This window comes from Thunnus thynnus, chromosome 19 (assembly GCF_963924715.1).
Source record: "Thunnus thynnus chromosome 19, fThuThy2.1, whole genome shotgun sequence".
NCBI lineage: Eukaryota > Metazoa > Chordata > Actinopteri > Scombriformes > Scombridae > Thunnus > Thunnus thynnus.
Window position 1 is genome coordinate 23,997,574 of NC_089535.1, and position 23,211 is coordinate 24,020,784.

Sequence of the window (23,211 nt, forward strand, 5' to 3'; positions counted from 1 at the left end):
TTTCAGACTCAACTCTTCTTGAGTAATATCTTTGCTTTTTATTAGGTTCTTTTATAATATAAAATCAAAAATACATTGAGACAAAATGTTCACTTTCACCTTTATTTGGCTCCTTCGGGACAACTGAGAAGATTCCCTGCAAAATATTAAAAAATACAGAAATAATGGTACAAAAGTAAAAAAGGATTAGAACAAAAACAGAATTCACTTAAAATCCACAGTTCTTCAGTATGTACCGTATAATCTGATCTGTAGAAACTGTCCTGTGTGTTTGCAGTCCCACCTGTAGAGATGGATCTACATCAGCCTTGATGTTTAAAGGCGTTCATGACTGCAGTGCTGAGTTGTGTGGATGTTTGATCCACATAAAGCTGTTCAGTTACTGTAAACATCTGGCTCACACACATGTGCAAGCTTATGAAAAAATACTGACTAAATTACATTCATAACTTCCATAATCTGTGAAATATGTAGAATAAAACAGACGTGAACTAATTTTGAAGTCCGAGTCCATCACAACAGGTAGAATGAGCGAGTGCGTTTCATTTACAGCACGATGTGTCACTGTATCAACGAGGTGAAAAAAAAGTTGCAACTAAAATAACACTGAAATGCTGAACTTATTATTAGATTTATATAAACTAGAAAAGATTAAAAAACATTCACATGATCAATAAGCACAGTCACATAATCAGTACCTCAAAATAATTGAGTATTAACTCAGGACAACTGCCACATCCAGACAGCTGAAACTCTGTCATATGGTGTAAAGAAACTAATTTCTTTACTTCTTGGGTTTGAAAATCAATATGATCAACAGCATTTCCAATCAAACTGATCTACAGTACTACATCATATTAGGAAGTTAGTTTATCTTTTCAACGTATGCCAGCACATCTTTTGAAATAAATATTATGCCTGCTAAAGATACAAATTCATGTTTGGACACCTGAGACATACAGTAATGATGTCATTAAATTAAAAACGCAGCAAAAGAAGCGTCAGTTTTTCTCCAAACGTAGGAGCCAAAGAGAAGTTACAAAGAGAAGGATTTCAGATTTTTATTCTTTGTTCTTGCACTTAGTCCTGTTGGCAGCCGGTGATCCTGACAGCCTCACTCTGCAGCTGAACTGAGGGTGATATATAGTTGACTAGTAGCTGCAGGATTGAGACAGCAGCTCCTGGTAGTGCAGTCCTGCAGCCAGAGAGCGGGCCATGTGTCTGGAGGTGTGTTTCATGTGCTGAGCTGCTCTGATGGCTCTGTTTAAAGAACTGTCCATGGAGCGCTGCGTATCGACGGACAGGGAGCGTCTCGTCCTCCCCCTCACCTCCTTGCGACCTCTGATCCCTGAGGATGTGCCTGTGCTGTTGCTAGGAGACACGTAGAGGGGCGGTTGGTAGGAGTTCATCACAGGACCGGAGTACAACCTAAAGAGAAGGTAGGGATGATGGCAAAGAAATGAAGTATACAAGGGAGTGAGATCTGCACACTGTTAAGCTCCCAATAAATAATTTTACTCTCTTTTTTGAGGCAACGTTTCGATCTGTAAGATCTTCCTCAGGCAAATGTAAAAGAGAAAGATGTCTTTCATGTAGAGACAACAATCAAATCTAATCATTATCACCTGCTGGTCAGCAAGCAGCAGGGAAAACAAACACCACAAGATGGCGTCACAATAATGTATATAATGAGTACTCCAGAAAATAGAACCACCTGAAATTCCCCCAAAAATGTTTTTAAAAATACAATGCTGATATGACAGCCTTTAAAACCATATGGTGGTCATTTGGTAAAACAAAATTGACAACTTTCTAATAATCAATTCATTTACAGAGATTCCACAGAGGCTTTAATATAAATGTGAACATGCTGGTAAAATAATCCTAGCCTATAATCGCAAAACTCTGTCTCTCTGTACACACATCATAGGGCAATGGTCTGTGAGGGAGAGAAAAAATATATATATATACACACACACACACACACACATAATTTGTCTGGATGTGCACACACTTGGTCACTCTTCTTAAGTGTGTAATATTCAGAATGTACTGAATATTATTTTTTATAGTAGATTTTGCCGTGTGTATACAGTGAATCAATGCTCAATTTTTGTGTTTTGTAGTTGGGATGAAATCAGACAGAAATCTAACCTGCATGTATTGTGCAGTGATCACTAGTGAACGATTCTGCACAGGCGTGGCTTATTTCAAACGAGTCAAATTTATGTTCATTTCTTGTATATTAACTGCAGAAGCAATATACTTCAACAGTTAGTGTGTAGTATATACTGTATACTGTATAGAACTAGTATGTAATGTGGAATTGTTTGCTGAGTGGAGTGAATGAGCCAATGTGAGAAATTTCATTGGCTCATTCACTCATTTCATTTCACCATTAGTGGATGAAATCATCCTAATGGTCGTACTCCATCATATGTCTGGTGTGTGTGTGTAGGTGACTTACAGCAGTGGTGGTGGGCACACTGGTGTGCACTGCAGCAGCGCAGGAGGAGCTGCAGCTGCAAAGTATCTGCACCTCGCTGTTCTGTCCAGGGACTTGGCTGGTTTGCGGTTGGTGCATGTGGGGGAGTCTGAGTCTCTGCGACAGTCTGTGAATCACAGCAGGTCAAAAGCTGCACTTCAGATAATTAAGCTCATTTCATTCACTGCAGACTGAACTGATTTATGTGCCGAGTACAGTGAGTGTAGAGAAATTTGTGCTGCTGATACTGAACAACAAACTCTCAAATTTTGACAAGTCATAGATTAATGACATCATCAACCACATACAGAGCAAAGACTTAGCGATACAGAAAACTGCACACACCTCACAATAAGCATTTAAAATTCAAAAAAAGTGTCTGAGCAGAATCTTTGAGGAAGTATCTGAGTCTCAAAAAGTCTTAAAAGATTTGAATTCAGTTCGCTCAAAATAAGAGTCTTAAATTTCATTTACAAAGATCTTGAATATTTTTTCTTGCCTGCTGTGGACAGTAACATTAGTGCTACCATGTAGGCTGTCAGTTGATGTTACACATCTATAACCTACAAGTGAGACTAGTGCAACAGTGGGTTGTGCTGCACAAGCCGTTTAACCTCTCCTCAGAGTTTAATTCATCCATCAGTTTTCTGCCACTTATCTGGGTCCAGGTCACGTCAGTTGATTAATTGTCTCGTCTCACCTGGTTCAGTGCTTCTGTACGGTTCAAGGCGTCCACAGAGAGGACAGTGACGTAAGCGAGAGGGTGAGTGGGTCGACTCTTTGTTGCCACCAACTGGCTCTGATAATAAAAGACAGATAGAAAGAGGACTGAATGAGGCCAATCAACAACTCAAGCAGGACAATCAATGATGACAAAGCTGCAACACTGGTTTCAAATGATTCAATACAAAAAGAGTGGATTTTATCCTTTTTGCCTGAACGCAAACACAGAGTTCCTGCTCAGATTGAGAAGAGCCTCCTTACTTTCAGATCGCCCTCGGTGACATGACAAACACTGAGGACAAAGAGGAGCTCGACCTCTTCTGCTGTCAGGTTCATCTGCTGCTTCAGACACTTGTATAGACACACCAGGATCCTGCCCTGCGACACAAACACACACACACACACACACAGGTGAGGCCTAAGAAAAAAATACGCTCCTCTTCTGGCAGATTCTCATCTAAAATACATGAAGGTAATCTTGATACTTCATTTAACACACGCGTGTACATATTTTGAACTGGTTTGGTTTTTAGTTAGCATGAACAATGTAGAAATTCATAAGTAGTCATAATGTCACACATTATTTGGAAGCTGGTGAGGTTAAGAGAGACTGAAGGAAGCATTAACAGTGTTGTATATGATCAATGACAGAAGCACAGGCCATACAGTATGTTGAATCAAATGTCTGTGGTGGAAGGATGGATATTCTTACTGGGGTGTGTTCTGCTGCTGCGTGAACAGCGGCTGTCTCGTGCTGCTTCAGATGTTTGAGTACATCTGGACACCTGAGGCTGAGGCCGGGGTGTGGAGGGCTCCAGCTGTGAACCTGTCACTAAAAACAAAAACATTACATGCGTTAAATGATATACTTGTTAAAATCACATGCTTTTTATGAATGTGCTAGCATATGTGTCTATATATAATCTATGTACAGGTAAAAGTGTTTAACATACACAACATTTAGTCACAGTCCTATGTGTTATTCTCATTGGACTAAATACTGTGGATGAAAACATATAATGCATTATCATTTAAGGCTCATGTATAAATGATAATGAAGAATTAGGTTCATTCACCTCATCCTTAATTGAAGGATATATACATACTATATTAAACACCATCTTTCAGGCAAACTTATGAATTAAGGGTCAAGAGTTAATTCGGATGTTCTTACAGATGTCAGCTTGTGGTTTTTGTCTGTGTGCAGGAGCTGATTTCTTCCTGGCTGTTCGTCTCAGCGTGGACTCTTCAGCCTCATCAACCGTCCATCTCTCCCTTCCTCCCCCACTAATGTCACGCCGACGCTCCCCAGACCTGAGCAATGAGAGAAGACCAAACTAAGAACAAGCTGATGTACAAAAAAAGCAGATAACTAGTCAAGTACAGTATATATGTATAGGGCAGTTTTTAGGTTGCATACACAGAAGGTAACCATGGAGGAGGCAGGCTGCAGGCGTCCAAGCTCTATGCAGATGCTTCAGTCTGAAGATAAACGGATTCTATGTGCTTGTGTGGCTGTAAAATCAAACACAAGCCTGCAGTGGCCTGTGCAATGCTGCAGTAGGACATATGGACTGTGTAATTACATCTGGAAGATACAAACCAACCTGATGTGAGGTGTAGAGGTGTTTTGGTGAGTGCAGTTCTCCTGAGCTGCTCTCACAGAGCTGACAGGTTTCTTATTTTTCAGACAGCTTTCTATTTGGTCCTTCAGTCTGGTCACCTCGGCCTGCAGGGTCTGGATTGCATCACTAAGAAACACACACAGAAGCACACCACAGATGTTTAAAATCATATGAAACAATCTAGTTGGGGGTGGTTTTTGTATTTAGTACATATGTTTTTGTTTTCAGTACCACACGTATCCAAAGTCAAACACCAGGAAATGTGACCGCTGACCTACTGCACTGTGGAACTATTCAAGTCAACGATGGACCAGACAGGTGAATTCAAGTAGAAATGCAGGTGACAGGTGTCAATCCAAACGCATATACACACACACTCTTTGCAAAGAGACATGCAACACCACGCCATGCAGGAAACAAGACAGAGTACCTCCTAATACGCAACCACATTCACTAGCAGCCGATTCTGTAATAAAATACATAAAAGAATATGATGATATAAACATTAAGGATGGTTCCGCATTTCATGAGCTCTGAAGCTTGATGTCGTAGGGTAAACTTCCAGTTAAGCAGTTAATTTCATCTGAAAATATTATTCTCACCCTTTAGAAATGATTTGTCTGATTAAATCAAAGCTGCTGCCAGAATCAACAGAGAGCAGGTACAGGAAGATACCTGAGCTCTTAGCTCTAGCAGTATTTTTCTATAATATTCTGCCTTCATACTTTGTGGCAACACAGCTTGTTCACTTTGAGTCCCATGTAGGAGTCTCTGCAGGGAGACATAAATCTGGCCTTGTTTGCACAGCTATCGCTAAGGCAGCTGCTGCTACATACTCACTTGCGATTCGCCACCTGACTGGAGCTCAGTGCTGTAAGAGAATCACCATGGTGACACCGTGCAGCGGGGGAGGAGCTCGGGGAGGAGCTGTGAAAGGAATCGATGGACTCGGTGTACTGGTCACTCTGTCCCTCTTCAGACACTGTGTGAACTGCAGTCAGAGCAGGTTAAATACACAATGAAAGAAAAAACTAGTCAGTCATCAGTGAGGGAAATTCAAGGTGACAGTGAAAACAACAAGACAACAGGCCTTAGTATTGATTTCATAGATAAAAAAAAACAACATTTTGTTATTGTTATTTTGTAAGTGTTTCAAATGATTGAGCATCTATTAAAAAAAACAACAATCTCTGTTGATGGATAGAACTTGGAGACTCACTGCAGTCACTCTCCAGCCCAAACTCACTGGTTCCACTGTCAGCCCTGGTTTGGTCTGTCTGACTGACCCAGCGCTGGGGAGAGCAGGAGAAGGTGCGTCTCCTCTCCACATGTCTGGTTCTCCGCCGGGAGCCTCTGCTGGGTTCCAAAGCCGTGCGTCTGTGTGACGGTGAGGAAGCACGAGGTGGTGCTGATACTGGGCCTGTCTGAGGCTTCCCTGAGTTCACCTCCTGAGGGACTGAAACACTGGTGCACGATGGAGGAAAATTCAAACATACAAAGACAGAAAACATACAAGACCTGATCAGAAATGGACTGAAAGACAAAGGTTTTGATGAAAACAGTTAAAACAGGAGTGTCAGGGGATTAAGGGGAGTTGTAGGATCAGACATCTGAATGCTTTCTCTGTGTGTGTGTGTGTGTGTGTGTGTGTGTGTGTTACAGAGGTGGGGGAAGGCACATGAGGTGAGATTTATGGTGCAATAAATACTGTATGTGTGATGTAAACAAGCAGTGTTCACCTCTCTGAAGCCCTCTGGTGGAGAGGACTGGGAGCTGCTGCAGGAGTCGGATGGCTGCTCTCTGAGCCGACAAACCCGCTGTCGGTCTCCGGAGAGATGATCCCATCCTGGTGAACACAACACAGAAAATCACACACCATCCAACACAACAGTGTTTTTTCATACTACATATTTATTTGTGGAATCAACAAACCACATCTGTTTATGCAAAAATCTCATTAAATAGGTTGTGTAACCAGATTTTCCATCCTCCTCTTAATTCATCTAAAAAATATCAGGGGAGGGGAGGGGCAGGGTAATGTGGTTTCAATGTTCTTTTGCACAAGTGAAGACAGGATCAAGATTTTTAATTTCATTTTCCATAGAGGTCAAAGGTCTCTTAGTTCAAAACATATATACACAAACAGACTTTTTAGGTTTAGAAGTTCATGTAGCTACAGTCATAATCAATATGATTTTGTTAAATAAACAGATTTCAGTATTTCAGGAACAAGCTTGTTTTAAAGTTATTTTAATGGGATGTTACACAATATCTTGACTGCAGAAAAAACAGAATAAAATGCTTAAACTTCTGAAAGCTAGGAATCCTGTGATGAATTACCACAGAAAGCATTGTTTTAGTTTCCGAGGATTATATTCTGCACACAAGCAAATACATCATGTCACATTTTTTGAATGAAATCCATGTAGAATCAATGAAAGTCTTTTGTTCATCCAGACAGTTTACAATATAACTGACCTGAGAAAGCACTCTTCTGGTCCCAGTTTGTAGTTTGGAGCTCCTTCTATCTGATGCAGTGATCTCTCCCAGACTGCTCAGACTGCTACTGTGGGACTTTCCCATCTCTAACCTCCTATTGCTACTGGGTGGATGAACGGGGAGCGTGGTGGACTGACTGGAGGCCCTGCATGATGGAAGATTAGATTTGCTGGTCCGTTGTTTGCTAGAAGGAATAGAAGGAGAGTCCTGGCGGTCTGATTCAGCTTGCCTGTCAGAGACAATCAGAGATCTTAGTGTTGTAAAGAAACTGAAATTAGCTTCAACAAAATCAGGACCAGGCAAGTTTAGAACAAAGCAAAGATCTTAAGAGTAATTTCCAGCATTTACTGATGAAACTAACCTTTGAGGAAGACTTCTCTGGACTTCCATATTTCCAGTTTCTTGACTCTGTCCCTCTTTGCCCTTTTCTCCAGGCTGCAGGTCAGTTCTTGAAGCAGCAGAGAGGGGAGCTCCTTCTCTCAGGCCACGGTCAAGGAGTCTGGGAAGTTCTTTGAAGCTTTGGTAGCTAAACAACAGTAAAAACATTCAGAGTGAAAAAATGAAGCTCCAGGTTGTATGCTGAGCTCAATATTTTCCAAATATCCTTCTGACAGTGCACAAAATAATCAAAAGCATTTGGGTCTCATGTCATGACTTTAATAAAAAATCTTTCCACAGCAGAGAAACTGACTGAAGATCTTTTATTGATTGACACATGCTCCAGTGCTGTGAACTTTTTTTCAAAATGAAAAAACAATTTAAAACACAAACATCACCACTTACTGATCTATTAGTGTGGTGAAGTCTTGGTCAACACCTCTGTGTTTTCCATTCAGGGGTTTGAGGAAGACAGAATTTAAAGTTTCCTCATCCTCCTCTTCTTCTTCGCTGACTGAGCTCACCTCCGCCACTGCCGCCTCTCCTGGATCAACCAGCAAAGGCACAGCTGGGCTCTGGAAGGAGTTACAAACCTTGATTAGTATGACATAATAAACAGTCATTATAGAAACAGTGTGTCAGACCATCAAAAGTAGAGTCACGATATAAAATATGATGTGGCTGCCATTCTTCTTACAGTGACATAGTTCTGACTGATCATACAACAAAGAAAACCACATTATAATTTTCAATTCAACAAAACTTCAAGACTTCAACATGAATGAACATATAATTTTCAACATCAGTAACAACAGCATCTGTCTCTACTAAGTACTTGTAAGAGGTAGACAAGACTGGACTGGAAAAAATGTCAAAAATATCCTCAATATCTTACACAATGATTCCTAATAGGAATACAAAACAGTTTTTCTATAGGCATTCTATATATAACATTTACAAATAAATATCCTATTTTATATTTCTATTCAGAATCACTTTAGTAATCCAGTACAATAAATACACAGATCGTGTCTTTGTGGTACTGACACAGAGACATGATAGCAAGCTTCTTGAACAGGTGCACAACATAGTCGTCTGTGCATTAATACCATAATCACTGTGTAGCTGTGTACATGTAGACAGAGCGCAGTGGTTTTGGTGGTACCTGTGGGTGAGACAGGGGTTCTCTCCCCTCAGAGGGTACAGATGAAGTGGCAGGTTGAAGAGGTGGAGAGGGAGGAGGCTCACAGATGGGCTGGTCCTGTCGCATCTGTTCCACCTGCTCCTTAAGCTCATCCATACGAAGGCCACACTGGAAGATGAGCCCATCCAGCTCCCTGATACATTCACATACATACATGTAAATACAGTACATGAAGACAAACATAATCAAAACAGGTAAAAGATAGTGTGCATTTAAGTACATAATATAGAATGTAATCACTCTCACCGTTCAGGGTCAAAGTGGCTGATTTCTGTCCCTCGCTGCTGCAGGAGTTTGTGCTCATCCCTCGCTAACAGGTAGCCCCTTTCTAAAGAGTCCAGCCCCTGAACAAGCTGTGAGAGACCCTGAAAGAGAGCATCAGTTCATTAGTGCAAATATGAGGTGGCCAGTGGGATTACAGACTTCAACTGTTTGTTGTTCTTACCTTCATCTGTTCAAAAGGTTTGAGTTTTTCACTGTTAAGAAGGTCCTCAAAAGTCTGCAGCTAAATGAGAAACACACAAAAATCCTCTGGTTACATTGATGAAATCATGTTATCAAGTAAATCATTGAGGATTTTCAGCACATCTGTGATAATAGTTCAGCTACCTGCTGGAGGAACTTGTCAGCCTGATTGTAGAGAATCTTGGTCAGCTGCTGTCCCACCTGAGGGCCTGGACTTCTTGTGGAAGAGATGGAGGCAGATGATGAAGGACGGGCAGCAGAACTTCCTGTTTATTTGACAGACGTGCAGAGGAAAGAACAATTATATGATGGGAGTTGTAAGCAGCAGCTGAACGATAGATGAAAGCCAGTTGATTTATTTGTGTATATATATTTAACTGTACAGTGAATCAGCCTTCAGAAGACCAGGTTGACTCAGATGGGTGAGGGAAAGCTGATTCACTGATTGATATAATAAAATATATTAAATGATGATTGTGACAGCAAAGACATTGAATGGGATGTATGTACTCTGGTGAGGGCTGTGTCTATCTGGATGAAGAGAAGCTGAGTTGGTGTCCGCTCTCTGAGCCTGAGGAAAATCCAGGGTCATGAACTTTGAAGCCTCCTTGTTCAGTCCTGACTGCACGGAGTGACCGGGCTTTGGAGGGTCAGAGTACAAGTTCACCTGGTGGAAATGTGTAAAAGTACATGTGATATGGTCATCCATATCATGATCTATGTCATCCATTATCATTATCCCCCCACTCACATCTTAACCTCTAAATATATGGTCATATCTTGGAACAACTTTTTCCCTTCTGCAAGAACAGTGATATGAGTGACTCCAACTACTGTCACATATCAAGACTTAATTTTACTGGGTATCTTATTTTAGAAATGAGACTTTAGGTGACGCTGAGGTACAGCCTGAACATTTGGTACTGACGACTAGAATACTTTATATAACATGTTAGAATTTTATTCAATAGAACAGGTTTCTCTTTCTGAATATTTATGCAGAAAAAAAATCTAATCATACCACTTGAGAAAAACAGAAAATTAGAGATGATCAGTTTCATTTGGATTAACTAAACTAAATGAGAAATGTTTCATATTCCCTGAGACAAGTAACCGCGACATTCAGACCCAGCAGAGAAAGCAGACCAGTAAATCCCCATCTATTTATTGTCCTATGTTTCCACTTTCTGTTTTCTTGGCTTCATTAAACAACAAGTCATATCAACACACCAGGAGGTCATTGAGGTCGTCTTAAGTGCAGAAAAGACACTAAATGAATTTGGACTGGACTGTGTGATAAAAGGGTAAAATGCACAGCGGTTGCCCTCCCTCCCCTCCCACACGCACACACACAAAATGAATGAAAATGAGAATGATAAGCCCTCTGAGCAGTAAATCATAATGACCCTAAACTGACCTCAACAGTTCCCATAAAACACACACACACACACATAAAATACATAAAACCTTATGAGCTGTATTTCACCCAACCACTTAACTTGCTCTTGTCTTTTTCCCCTGCTATTACTTGCAGATTGTTTCCCATTTATCACAGTTAAGATGCAAGACACTGATAAAAATGGGTCAGAAAGATAGAATGGTCTAAGTTTAGAGCATAAATCATAATGTAACTCGTCATGTCTGGGGTTTGCGCCAGAAAAGTTGTTAGGACTGGCGGGGGTTGGGGAGCAAAATTCACTAAAATGAACTTGGCTTGAGTCTTGAGGAGATGTAGCGTGTATTACACAATACAATACATTACAGTGTAATTCCACTTTAAAGTTGGGTCTAACCCCCACTGCCCTCCTCTCACTCTGCCTGTGTGACTCTATGTGCGGGAGAGGGAGACAGATGGTGGTTCAGCGTTATGGTGAAGGAGATGGAGGAGAGGCGGAGGAGCTCGATAAGCTGATTTTAATTGGTGCTGATTGTGGCACACTGCTGCTCCGACATAAATTGGCCAGTAATGTTTTAAAGGAGCTACTTCAGAACACTTGAACACTCCTCCTTCATTTCTTTCACATCCCGCTTTTCTGAGATTTCTAATCACTCGTTCTGACATGCTGCTCTGTCACTGATGTGCTGAGACTGTCTGGATCTGGAAATAAAAACACAACAGGCTCATTCATATTTGAATATAGATCTGAAACAAAGAGTTATTATTCTATTAGAAATGTTGTGACTATATTTTATAAACCTTCATGTTTAATGTGTTTTTATTAGAATCTTCTATGCACTATTATTTTTATTGATGCACATTTGATCTTATTTTGGCTTCTGTTGCGCAGCTTGAATTGTTTCATAGTACTCAACAGTGAATGATAATTTCATATAAATGCCTGTATTTGAAGAAAAATTAACTGTCCTTCTTTTTGAAGCTTTCTAATAACTTGGAGGTGTTATATTGACTTAAAATTGAGTGCAAAAAACATTTCGCAAGTTTTTTAAAACCCCAAACTACTGCAAACTGTTAGATAGTGACAAATTAAAGCCTGATTTCTAGATTACCTACCTTGGCTTCCAGGCGCAGACGATCAATGGTGTTCTCTGCCTCAGCGTATTTAGTCAGCAGTCTGTTGTAGTCCTCCTGCAGTGAGGAGAGGAAATAAGAAAGTAAGGTAAGGGAAGAGAAGAGAAGAAAAAGAAGGTGCACAAGAGGCATGTGAAGAGGAAGAATTAAAAAGAAAGGGAAAAGTTTGGCAAAAAAAAGAGAGGCAAGGAATGAGAGGACAAAGAGAATGGAGCAGACTTTAGGCACTATTAGGTCTAATTTATAAGTACACCTAAACATAGTGGATCGAAAGTATGTGGACACCCTGAATGGGAACAAATCAGGTCAGTGACCATATACTTTTGGCTATGTAGTGTACATGGTGGCCAGCTCTTTAAGACACTGGTCCATTCAAAAGATTCCAGTAGAGATGTTATAATTACACTGATGTAACGCAGGTAACAACGAAAATCATTCTCAGCATTTAAATGCTGACTAAATGTAATGATACTCTATCATCATCATCATAACACTAATGTTCATACAGCATAGGACTTGTGCAGTGGCCAAACTTAAATCATAGACCAATCAGACCAGTAGTGGACTGTACATTTACAAAAAATCTCACCCTGAGAAGCAAAGTTAATCCGTCCTGGAAGAGTCACTCATACATTATTACTATATTACACTATAAGTGAGAATTTATTACTAATATTATCTCAAGGTCAGTGATCTGCAGACCTTATTCCACTTTCCGCTTTAAATCAAAATCACTGTAGTATGAACTTAAGTCTCACTTCAAAGTTTTGTAACAGCCTTGGTGCAGTAGACTGATTAAGAATAAAGCATGAAGGATGGAATACTGGAATATAGGCCAAAACACACAAGGGAGTGGTTATATTGATAATCTTGCGGGGGGAAAAATCTTTACAGCATCCAAGACTTCAACAGAAAGGAAATTCACTGGAATCTGGTTATTGTAGTTACACTTTCTGGTTGAAATCACCCCTTAAAAATGTCTTTGAAAAAACAGGCACCAGAATGAAGGAAGCCTAATCTTCATTCTTCTTTTTGGTACCACAGTTATTTAAATCTATCCAGCATATTCAATATAAAACAAACATTAGTGTGCCTTCCCTGCTCAGTACTTCATGTTTAGTTGTTTGACTTGAGGGTTGCTACAGAAACAGGGAGGATGTAAAGTGGGACAGCTGGAATACTGCTGCCTCTGGGAACGAGCATGAAAGCCTGTGAAGTGTTGCAAGCTGCATGAAGCACCTTGTTTTGAATATTAAGGCTAAATTTGAAACTTCTAAAGTAAAAGAGAAAGGGGACGTTCCTTTCAGAAGATTTCCCTTAAGATATTTCTAGGAATTCCCTTCAGGTTTTTTAGGGATCCTGTTTCACTTAGACAGTGTGTGTAAACAGTGCTTTATCAAAATCATGTACTAACTCTGGGTCCTGTACAATCACATGTTCAGAAGAAGGCCTGCATTGGGCCAAAGTGACAACAAAAATTACTACAATTTTGAGAGTGAAATGGGGACACGTGAAAGAGCCTATAAATGCCAATCCTGACAGTGTATCATAATCTTCTTAATTTATATATCTTAATCTTCTTCCTCATCTTCAAATTTATGCACAGCTTGTGAAAATGTTGGCATTGTAGCATCCTGCGAGACATTGTCAACTTTTGAAACTAAAACCTAAACCATATGGGCTAATTTATCTGAAAACATTGTGCATCCATACTGGTGTTTTCAGGCTGTTTTTGTAAAAATCTCTTCCATACTGAAACACCTAAAGGAAATCAGCCAAATCTCTTCACCCTCCTCATTTGGCTGACAAATGACAAAACTGTGCATCACAGCCAACACTTGTAAGGAGTGGTACAGAACATCTGGCTCCTCTGCTGACTTGGTTAAACCTCTGTTCTGTGCCCTCCTGCTCTGCGTGATCACCTGCACTGTGTTTCAATACAGCCAAACTTCTGATTTAGTTGTTGTCCTTGACATTTCTGTCTGTTCTTGTTGTCAGACAACTGAACAAGCGTAAAAAAGTGATTTGATTATGTCTTAACTTCCTATTAACCAGGCCAACAGTAACTCCTGCACTGTTGCTCTGCAATGTCGACCAGACTACTGTCAATCACAATCTTCATCCATCTTTCAATCATCATTCCATCTTCCATCACTGTTTTCTAAAAGCTCCTCACCAACACAAAAACACGAGGCTGGTATTTTAAGAGTCATCCTCTCTGTTTACCGTATTTAAATAAGCTCAGTGTCTGGGTGACAATAATTAAGCAGGCCCAAATGGTTTTTCAGTTAATTGTGGATGTACTGTCAGTCTCTACCAGTACCTGTAGCTGTTCAAGCAGTGTGGTGGCTTGCTGGCGGCATCTGAAGTCCTGAGGCACAGTGGAGTTGGGGGCACTGGCTGGTGGTCTGTTACAGTCTGATGGGGCAGGAGGTCCATCAGTGGTGTTCAATAGGACTTCTTTCACAATGTCAGCAGGAGATTTAAAAACTAAGGGGGGCTGAGGTGACAAGGACTCCATCTTGGAAGAGCGCTTGCTCTTGGGGGGCTTGTAACCACCTTTGGGGAAACGGACCCTGGGCTCCACCTTGGAGAAGTCTGGTGTCCGGTGACTCAGAGCCCCTGATCTGGAAACATAATTCAATTCATGCTAAATGCTTTTTTTTTAAATCAGCTACAAACAATGTGTGGTTTTAGGATGAGGAGGTAACATGAGGATTGGTGAAGATACATGGCTAAGAGTCCCTTACCTGGATTCATTCAGTAAATCAGCATTGGTCCTGACTCTGGGTGTATTTAGCTCTCCATTTGGACTGGATTTTGAGCAGTCTGCCCTGAGAGGGCTAAGGGCATGAGTCCTTGAATATGTAGCTTCAGGAGAGTGTTGCCTCATCTTCCTCGGTGAGGGAGTGGGCTTATCTGACTTTAAAGGCCCGTTACTGACTCCACTGTATTGATTTGGTTCGGTAAAGACAGCTGCTGGTTGAAGCCCCTTCAGCTCCCCCCTTTCAGATTTTCGTGGACAGCGAGGACTGGACTTGAGACTCATGCAGCTGCTGTGTGATTCTGGAAGACTTTCTGTGAAGCCCATATCTGGCAACGTTTCAGCTTCAATCCCCGGAGCGGAAGCTATTTCCTCAGCAGTAAAGTGGAGGAGGTGGGGGAGGGTGGAGGATGTGAGAGGTGAGGTAGACTGGTATACTGGACAGTGATGGTTGGAGACTGCAGGTTCTACAGCTGGCAGATGAGCACTGCAAGACTGTGTCCAGCTGATCTTCTCATTCTCTCTTTTGTTAATGTAGCTTCCAGCCAAGCCAGTTGTAGCTCTAACCTCTCCTGATGTGCTAATGTGTTCAATTTTCTTTTTATTTCTATAACCTCTCTTTACCTCTTCTTCTCCATCTTTCTCCTCCTCTGTCATGTCCAGGTATTCATCCCTCTCAAGGAGGTACTGCTGTTCCTTCCTCTGCCTCACCTCCTCATCCTCAGTTCGTGCTCTCAAGATACCCACAGTGTCATCACCTACTGGGATGGGGAAATGGGAAAACAATGCTTTCAACACAGTGCAGGCATAAACTGTCTCCCACAAAGCAGTAGCCTTGTCTAGCTTTAAAGGAATAGTTTGACGTTTTGAGAAATACACTTATTTGCTTTCTGGACGGAAGTTATATGAGAAGATCTTTCCCAATGTCATAATGTATCTGTATAATAAATATGAAGCTAACACCAGCAGCCCATTAGCTTAGCACAAAGACTGGAACAGGGAGAAACAGCTAGCCAGGATGCATGATAACAAAATCCACCCACCAGCTCGCTAATTAACACATTATAGTTCGTTTAATCTGTAAATGACATTTTCATAAAGACATTAGATGATGCATAATCAAAGACTCACATTGTGACAGTACTTGTACATCCTCTCCTGGTGATTCAGTGTGGGACAGATGTTCACTCAGGTTGTAACTCAGCTCCTCAGGCGGTGTATCCATCTCACGCCCACTAGGGTCTGCCTCCTCTGGGGTGAGGGCTCTAAGATACCACGCTGGATTACATTCTGCGTCTAAATCACAAGTTTCCTCCAGTCTCACGTCCTCCAGTGCCTCTGCCAGTCCAATGATGCCATTCTCATCCATCTGGCTAATAAAGTCATCCGCTTTCTCTGCCTGTTCGTCATCCTCATCCTCCCACACGTCCTCAGATACTACAGAGCTGGTGGGTGAGGTGCGGACCGGGGCAGGGGTCCAGAACATAACCCCTGCTGTGGTGCTCTTTTTTATCTCCATTAAGCCTTCAGCCAAATGTTACCTCCCTCCAGTCTCAGCTCTGACCTCAGTTACTGTCTCAGCCAGGCATGGGAACCTTCCGCATGTTTTCTTGTTGCTCTGACTCTGCCGTGAGGTCTGCTTTTAAAGCCATGGCTACAGAAGCTCAGAGCTTACAGATCATGTCATTTAGCTGGTAACAGTCCAGAGGTACAGCTGAGGAGGACTCATCAGCGAGTCTTCAGTCTTGGGCAAGAGGGAGTCTTTGGCTGCAGTTCCTGAAACACAAGATAACCCCTGAAATAAGACCAGATGTTTCATATCAATAACAGTTTAAAGCATTAAACTGTCAAACAAAAGAAATCAATTAAAGAAATAAGGATAAGTCAATAAAAAGAATATACTGGTACTCAGTGTGCATCATAACATGCACCTTCATTCAACAGACTATCAGAACATTGTGATTTTCAGCACTCTATTTTCTGACATCTTACAGACCAAACAATGTTTCCATTAATCACCAAATTAATTGAAAATGAAAATATCCGTTTGTTGCAGCCCTACAACAGACAAAGTAAATTTGCTGCAGAACAGCAGCCAGAAAATGACAACATGATTCCTAATTCCTATAACTCAAAAATCACAATCTTTGAGACTTGAGACACTCCATACAATCAGTTAACTGTAGTATCTGCATCTCTCAATAAATATTGTGTGCATCATCCTCCAACAGCAAGAAACAGCTGCTGTGTGAAGTCCTAGGGGGGCAATAACTAGAATGAAAATCTCCAATAAGCAAAGGCAATAATTTCAAACAAAAAGTTAATATCATGCATGGCAATCAAAGCATAAATTATAAATGTTGGCATCTTGTACAAAAACAAAAAATGATTCCTCAAGACAGGTTGAAACCAGGCCTACAGTGATTTTCATTTACAATCATTAAGGTCAGCTGTACCCTTCAAGCATTCATTTGGCTTCCATCATGTGTTGTTGTAGGTGCATCTGGACAACTTTTGAAGACCTTTACAAACTTTATTGGTTGGCGACACACTCTACTGTAAGCACTGCACACTGATGTATTTCATCCATTTAATTGAAATACATGAACATTTGGTATTGTCACAAATGAACATATCAGGTTAAGACAAAGCCGGGGAAGTGGATCAAGCAGACTGAGTGATTATGTCCTCATAGCGTACTGTAAACACAGCATCAGCACACACCCCTTTCAGAACATTTAAACTTGACAAACTGTTTTACCAGTGTAGTTGAATCATTTATTATAGATGACAGAATGCTGTTGCAAACAACAAAATGTGAGTTAGAGGTTGTTCTAAAAAAACAAACAAACAAAATCATGGGGTTACTGATTCATAAAAGCTTGTAGTTGCAGTAGTGTCTATGTGATGGTGTCTGTGTGTCATTGTTGAAATCAAAAGTCAGTTGTTAAGCTGATCAGTGTGGGTTTTTGATTTCATATCAAAAGTTCAAAACAGAATAATGCTCAAATTATTAGACAATTAATTGATTTGTTAATCGTCCAATAACTCTGAATACTTGTTTGTTCCAGCTAATCAAATGTTGAGTATTTGCTGCCTCTCTCTTTTTTTATTATTGTTATTTTACTCATCTTGCACTTGGACAATGAGGTTATGGTGGGAGCTGTTACATTTATTCTGACGTCTTGTGTGAGCACTAACAGACTTGTTTCCACGGTGACATGACCTCTGTGTCGGTCTACACCACAGATGAGCATTCATTTTATTGCCCCCCACTCAAATCCTCTGTTATCAGGTCCCACCATTCAGTTTTTACCAACACAAATCAGCCAAAACCATGTAATTCACCTAACATATCCTGCCCATATTTACATATTACAGATAAGAACATCACACATGTAACATATCAGATTAGACTACTAGTTCACAATGTGCCATCAAGTCCCCAAAGTATCTGCTTAGAGCTGCAACGCTCACTATGGCTCACTATGGCTCACTATGGCAACTCCACAACATGAACCAGACCTGAACTTTCAGCGTCTGCAATAAAACATCTCTGACAAGTCTTAATGTACTGTGTAACAGCTACTCTGCCTCACCCATTTCATCTATTAACTTCTACATGCTCATGTACTTACAAGCCACATAACCAAATTCTCAAACGTCATTAAAAGACATCCATCTATGTATTAACTTGAGGAATTGCTGTGGTTGCTTGTGCACCAATGTCACATAGTGTAATCAGTGTTTTATAGTTTTAATTACAGTATATTCCCCTGACACTTGTACACACACACTTTTTTGATGCAACATTACTTTGATGGTAGTTGACAAACTGGCTGTGGTACGGATTATGCATTAATTACAGTTATTTAACAAGGAATGCATTTAAAGTCATCATCAGAGAAGCATAAAAGTACAAGACATGCAGTACAGATTCTCATTACGAAAAGTGGTCACCTTGTCTTTTAGCTTCTTTCATCAATATCCCAGATTACCGCAAGTAGATTATTAGTCTGGTGCTTCTTACAGTGTCTGACACACAATCACACGCACACACACACACATCAGGAGAGTATGTTTTGTTTTTTTGCAGAGAAATTAAGACACTCGTGCATCCACAGACACTTGTTTTGATTGTGCTGGAAACAAACAAAAGGCTCACGTCGTGCTCTCTCTACAATCCTTTCATACACAAATCTGCAGCGTGTCTGCATCCTGGCCAACATGGCAAGCTCACCATGCATTTAAAGTAGACCACAAGGAATGAGAGCACACAGCTCCGCAAATGAACAAGTTGAGAGGAAGATTTAGACAAACAATAACTTCAGAATAGAAAGAGTTTGAGCTCACACTATGACACGCACAAGATTTTCAAAAGACTACAGATAGAGAATAAACTCCTGCCAGGAGGAAGAAGACAAATAGACAGATTCATTATGAACTGCTGTCTGTGTAAACAACGGTGAGAAGTAACTGGATACATTTACTCATGTACTTGAGTACAATTTTGAGATGCACTTATGAACACCATGTAAATCACCTCACCTATCCTGCCCAGGATTTTACATACAATATATATGACGAGCTTATAGAATATAAAGCATTGTTAGCACCAGCTACAACATCAATACTGTTACTGTATATATAATATGACTGGGAGCTTTTCTGGTCCCAACCAAAATATGTCTAAAACACTAAATATTGAAAACTGTACCAAAGTACCACCTATTGAAATTATATGATACTCTAAAAGGAGGCGTTTTGCATAAATATTTGCTAATAAAACTTTTACTGCAGTAACATTTGAACAAAGAACTTTTGAATATTTTTGTATTGTGGTATTTCCTCATCTACTTAAGTACAGGGTACTTCTTCCATCTCTGCTGCACCAGCAGTGCCAGCTTGGCCACCTTTTACAAATCTTTTTTAGTTGTGGTTGGTGGTGTGTTCCTGCTCCACACACAGAGCTATGTTAGGCATGTGTAGTACGTTCGTCCAACAGCAACTATATCCAGAGCAAATCCAGAAGAGTCTCAGGCAGCAACAAACTTCTAGTGAAACCAAAACCATTTCCAAATTCAACACGTTTCTAGCTTTTCCATAACTGTTGGAATTTAGTGCTTCACTTTGATAAGAATAAAGCAAAGAAACAACTCACCTGTTGCTCTGCCTATGCTCCCGTTTCCTTCCCAGGGGAACTGAGGATTTATCTCAGCTGCCAGATGGGGGGAATTAAGCTGCTCTAAACCCCTTACAGGGGGCTTCACATATTGTAAACAGACAATGATCAACAGTGTACATCTAAGACAGAAAGCTAGTTCAGCTCCTCATGGACAGACAGTGAGACAACAGCAGGGCTTTAATCACGTGACTGTCAGGTGGAAATGAGGGATAGAGAGAGAGAGAGAGAGAGAGAGAAAGCAACAGAGAAAATGACTGACAGAATGAGAGAAAGGGAAAAGAGCAAGCTCTATCATCTTCCCAGGCCCAGCAGAGCTGTCACAAAACCAATCAGCCCAGCCAACAGGGACACCACATGATTTTTCACAGGGTGACACCGGCTGAATTTTGAGCAAAGTCAACATAAGCGTACCTGGAGCTGCCCCAGAGGCTGGCAGAGCTACAGCGAGCTGTTTAGGATGGACTAGTGACTAAGATATGACAGCTAATCTTCTTAGGAGGCACAGGGAGAGCTGAGTACACACGATACACAGTGCAGAGGAGAGTGATGAGAAGAATCATTAAGTAAAATTGTCCAGTTATACTAAAATGATTTGTTGATTAATTCATGAGCTGATGTCATTGTAAATCAAATAACAAAGCACTTAGGAGATGTCAGCTGAGCTCTGGAAAATTGAGGTAGGCATTTAAAAAAAAAACAAAGAAAAAAAAAAACTACTTTCTGATATTTTTGAGCCTAAACAATTATTGATCAATCATAAAACAATCCACACATTAACCAATAATGAAAAATTGTTAGCTGCAGCCCTGATTTAACTTAAATTAAAAATCTTAATATTATGGCACTGATTACACAAGGTGGTATTTAATTTTCGTGTGATGTCTCATTGACTTGAACATGTACACTTCATTGGCACTGACAAAAACAATTTCATTTTCAAAAGTGTTACAAATAATAGTTTCTTCTGTACGTCTGTTCTTCTTACTATTGCAAGACTCATAAAATCAAATCACAGTGTCAACATATTGCAGCTCAAGATGTACAATGTTTTCAACAAGTTGTAAAGCCTCTGACTGGAAACAAGTGCTTTATTATAATTGCAGTTGCAGTTGCAAACATAGAGGACTGATTAATATATAGGGCATGGGTATTTAACTTCAATACTTTTTGGCACCAACTGAAATGTGTCCTTAACACAAAGTTGCAAAAAAAAAAAAGTGTTTAATTGTGTTCTTACAAGCTGCTTTGAGAAATTTTGCTTATTTTGTTAAATGGGAAAAAATGAATTTGTTGAAAAACTTATAATCCTAATATAATTTTGTATTGGTACCAAAAATTAGGTATTTGCAGTGGTATTGAAAAACTGAAAATGACACCCAGCCCTACTGAATATAACCAAAATAGGCAACATATCACCGAATTGCCGGGAATACTCAGGAGAATTCTGCCCTGGTACTCCACAAAGTGTTGTTAATTTTTGGCTACAGACAGCATGTTATGTAAAGGTACTTTGCTGATAATCAATCTTATATTAAACATAAATCAGAGGTCATATGGTATTCTAAAAATCTGTGTGGCTGGCCATGCTGGTGTTTTACACAAAATTGTTTCCTGCACAGACTATGAGAAAGCAGATAAGAGCCCAGTAATAAAACATTCTGTTAGATATACTGTGACCTAAAACAGCAGTCTCTTTCCAATCCAGTTTCAGGAAATCAGGGATTAGAGGAGAAGACACAGCAACTATGCACTTTTTCTTTTAATTACTGTGACTAACTATGCTGTTAGTAGACAAACACATGTCACTTGCAACAACAACAAGTTCCAGTACTGTAAACTCAAGAAAGACTTGCTCAACACCATCAACTGCTAACCAAGTCCAACCAGTCTGGCTGGTGGGCTAAAGAAAAAAATCCAATATGTTTGCGTTTCTGAGGACAATACACACATACAAATTCAAATAACATAAGTTTGGTACGAATTATAAACAGCATCACGTTGCACACTTACCTTATGGCATAAATAAGGGCTTCGTTTATTTCGTCGATACAGCTAGCACGATTTTCAGGACACTGTAGAGATTTCACTGGCAGACTTCACAGCAGCAGGGGTCGGTTGCCTTGAAAACCGCAAAACTAAAAAGAGAAAAGACCCACCCCTGTATCACCATGGCACACACACACCACAACAAACCACCGCCGACAGGTTTCCTCAAACACTTTCAAGCCTACATATTCGTTTAACCACTGACTTAAAGTCTGTGTTATAACGTCAACGTATGTACTTTTTTTGTCATGATAAACTGCGGAGTACATTACCGTTAGAGAAAACGGTTGGTAACTGTAAGCTAGCTAACAGTCAGTGCCAGTTTCAAAAGTTGGGTTTACGTTACACGTTACCATCACTTTACTCCTAACGTGGACATCAAAACAAACGCAAATAAGCCACATTAACACGACTTTCAAATACGTAATGTTGGCACTTTACTTTTGAAGGTGTTACACGGGTATATTCCTCCCAAGAAAGCCGGGGTTTGTGATATTTAAGAGGCTAATTATCAGTCTAGAGGAGTGTGGCACTGATTTAGCTGGCACTGCATGATAGACAAAGTTATGTCCTGAGTTTAGTCTATCAGGCTTTTTTTTTTCACCTGCTTAAAAGACCTCGTACAAATCATACCCTTTCCCAAGCAGTGTCCACGACTCTAAAGTTAAACTTTTATGACCTTAATGTAGATATAAACATTTAATTTGTGGAGTTTGATGGGGATGCTGTTGCCTGCCAGGCAAAATTCAGGGCAAAAAACTTGACACTTCTACAGAAAGCTTGGAGCCCAAACTGAGTGGTGATTGGTTAAAAGGCTGCTCAGGGGCGGGACTTTGCGCCGATTGATATTGGGAATACAACACTGGGGGGCTGCGGTTCATAGATGTGCCCACAAGAGGGCACCGTTTGCTACCTTTTCTATGTCATCCAGTCATCTTTCTCGATGTCTAACACAGCTGTTCATAGACATAACACACACGTAAAACAGAAAGAAATAAAATAATATGTATGAAATACGAATCGATTTAGAGACATTGCGCAGGGGATTATAGAAAAAAAAACAAGATCTCTGTAGTATAAACATCCGCTCATGTTGAAGCTTTTTTAAATCAACAATGTTATTGATGGAAAGAGTGTAGACAAGAACAATTGACTCGATGAGAACATTCTTAACCCAAGCACAAGAGTAAAAGAACAAAAGATAACAAAAGAAAACCCCAAACTGCCCTTTACTCCCACAATAATGGCCCATATTTACCCACCCCAACCAATCTCCCCTACAGACTTTCTCTTTGTGAAAACACATA

The 23,211-nt window shown here is 40.3% G+C and overlaps 1 protein-coding gene across 6 annotated transcripts; it reads right to left on the reverse strand.

Annotated features, from left to right (window-relative positions):
• Positions 1-83: 83 nt before the first annotated feature.
• akna (AT-hook transcription factor) lies at positions 84-22,446 on the reverse strand. 6 transcript variants are annotated; one of them, XM_067574628.1, is made up of 24 exons: positions 22,346-22,446; positions 21,869-21,993; positions 15,805-16,449; positions 14,660-15,431; positions 14,233-14,536; positions 11,892-11,966; positions 9,890-10,046; positions 9,524-9,645; positions 9,360-9,419; positions 9,161-9,279; positions 8,876-9,047; positions 8,116-8,285; positions 7,694-7,858; positions 7,312-7,561; positions 6,573-6,679; positions 6,053-6,297; positions 5,674-5,824; positions 4,816-4,959; positions 4,383-4,522; positions 3,921-4,040; positions 3,470-3,586; positions 3,186-3,284; positions 2,468-2,612; positions 84-1,428 (listed from the first exon to the last, which is right to left on the reverse strand). In XM_067574628.1, the coding sequence occupies exons 3-24, from the start codon at positions 16,190-16,192 to the stop codon at positions 1,152-1,154; spliced, it is 4,299 nt and encodes a 1,432-aa protein (XP_067430729.1). In that variant the 5' UTR covers positions 16,193-16,449; positions 21,869-21,993; positions 22,346-22,446; the 3' UTR covers positions 84-1,151. The 6 variants fall into 6 exon arrangements, with proteins under 6 accessions (XP_067430729.1, XP_067430730.1, XP_067430725.1 ...); XM_067574629.1 differs by having other exon boundaries at positions 6,080-6,297; positions 14,660-15,434; XM_067574624.1 differs by having other exon boundaries at positions 14,660-15,434.
• Positions 22,447-23,211: the final 765 nt, after the last annotated feature.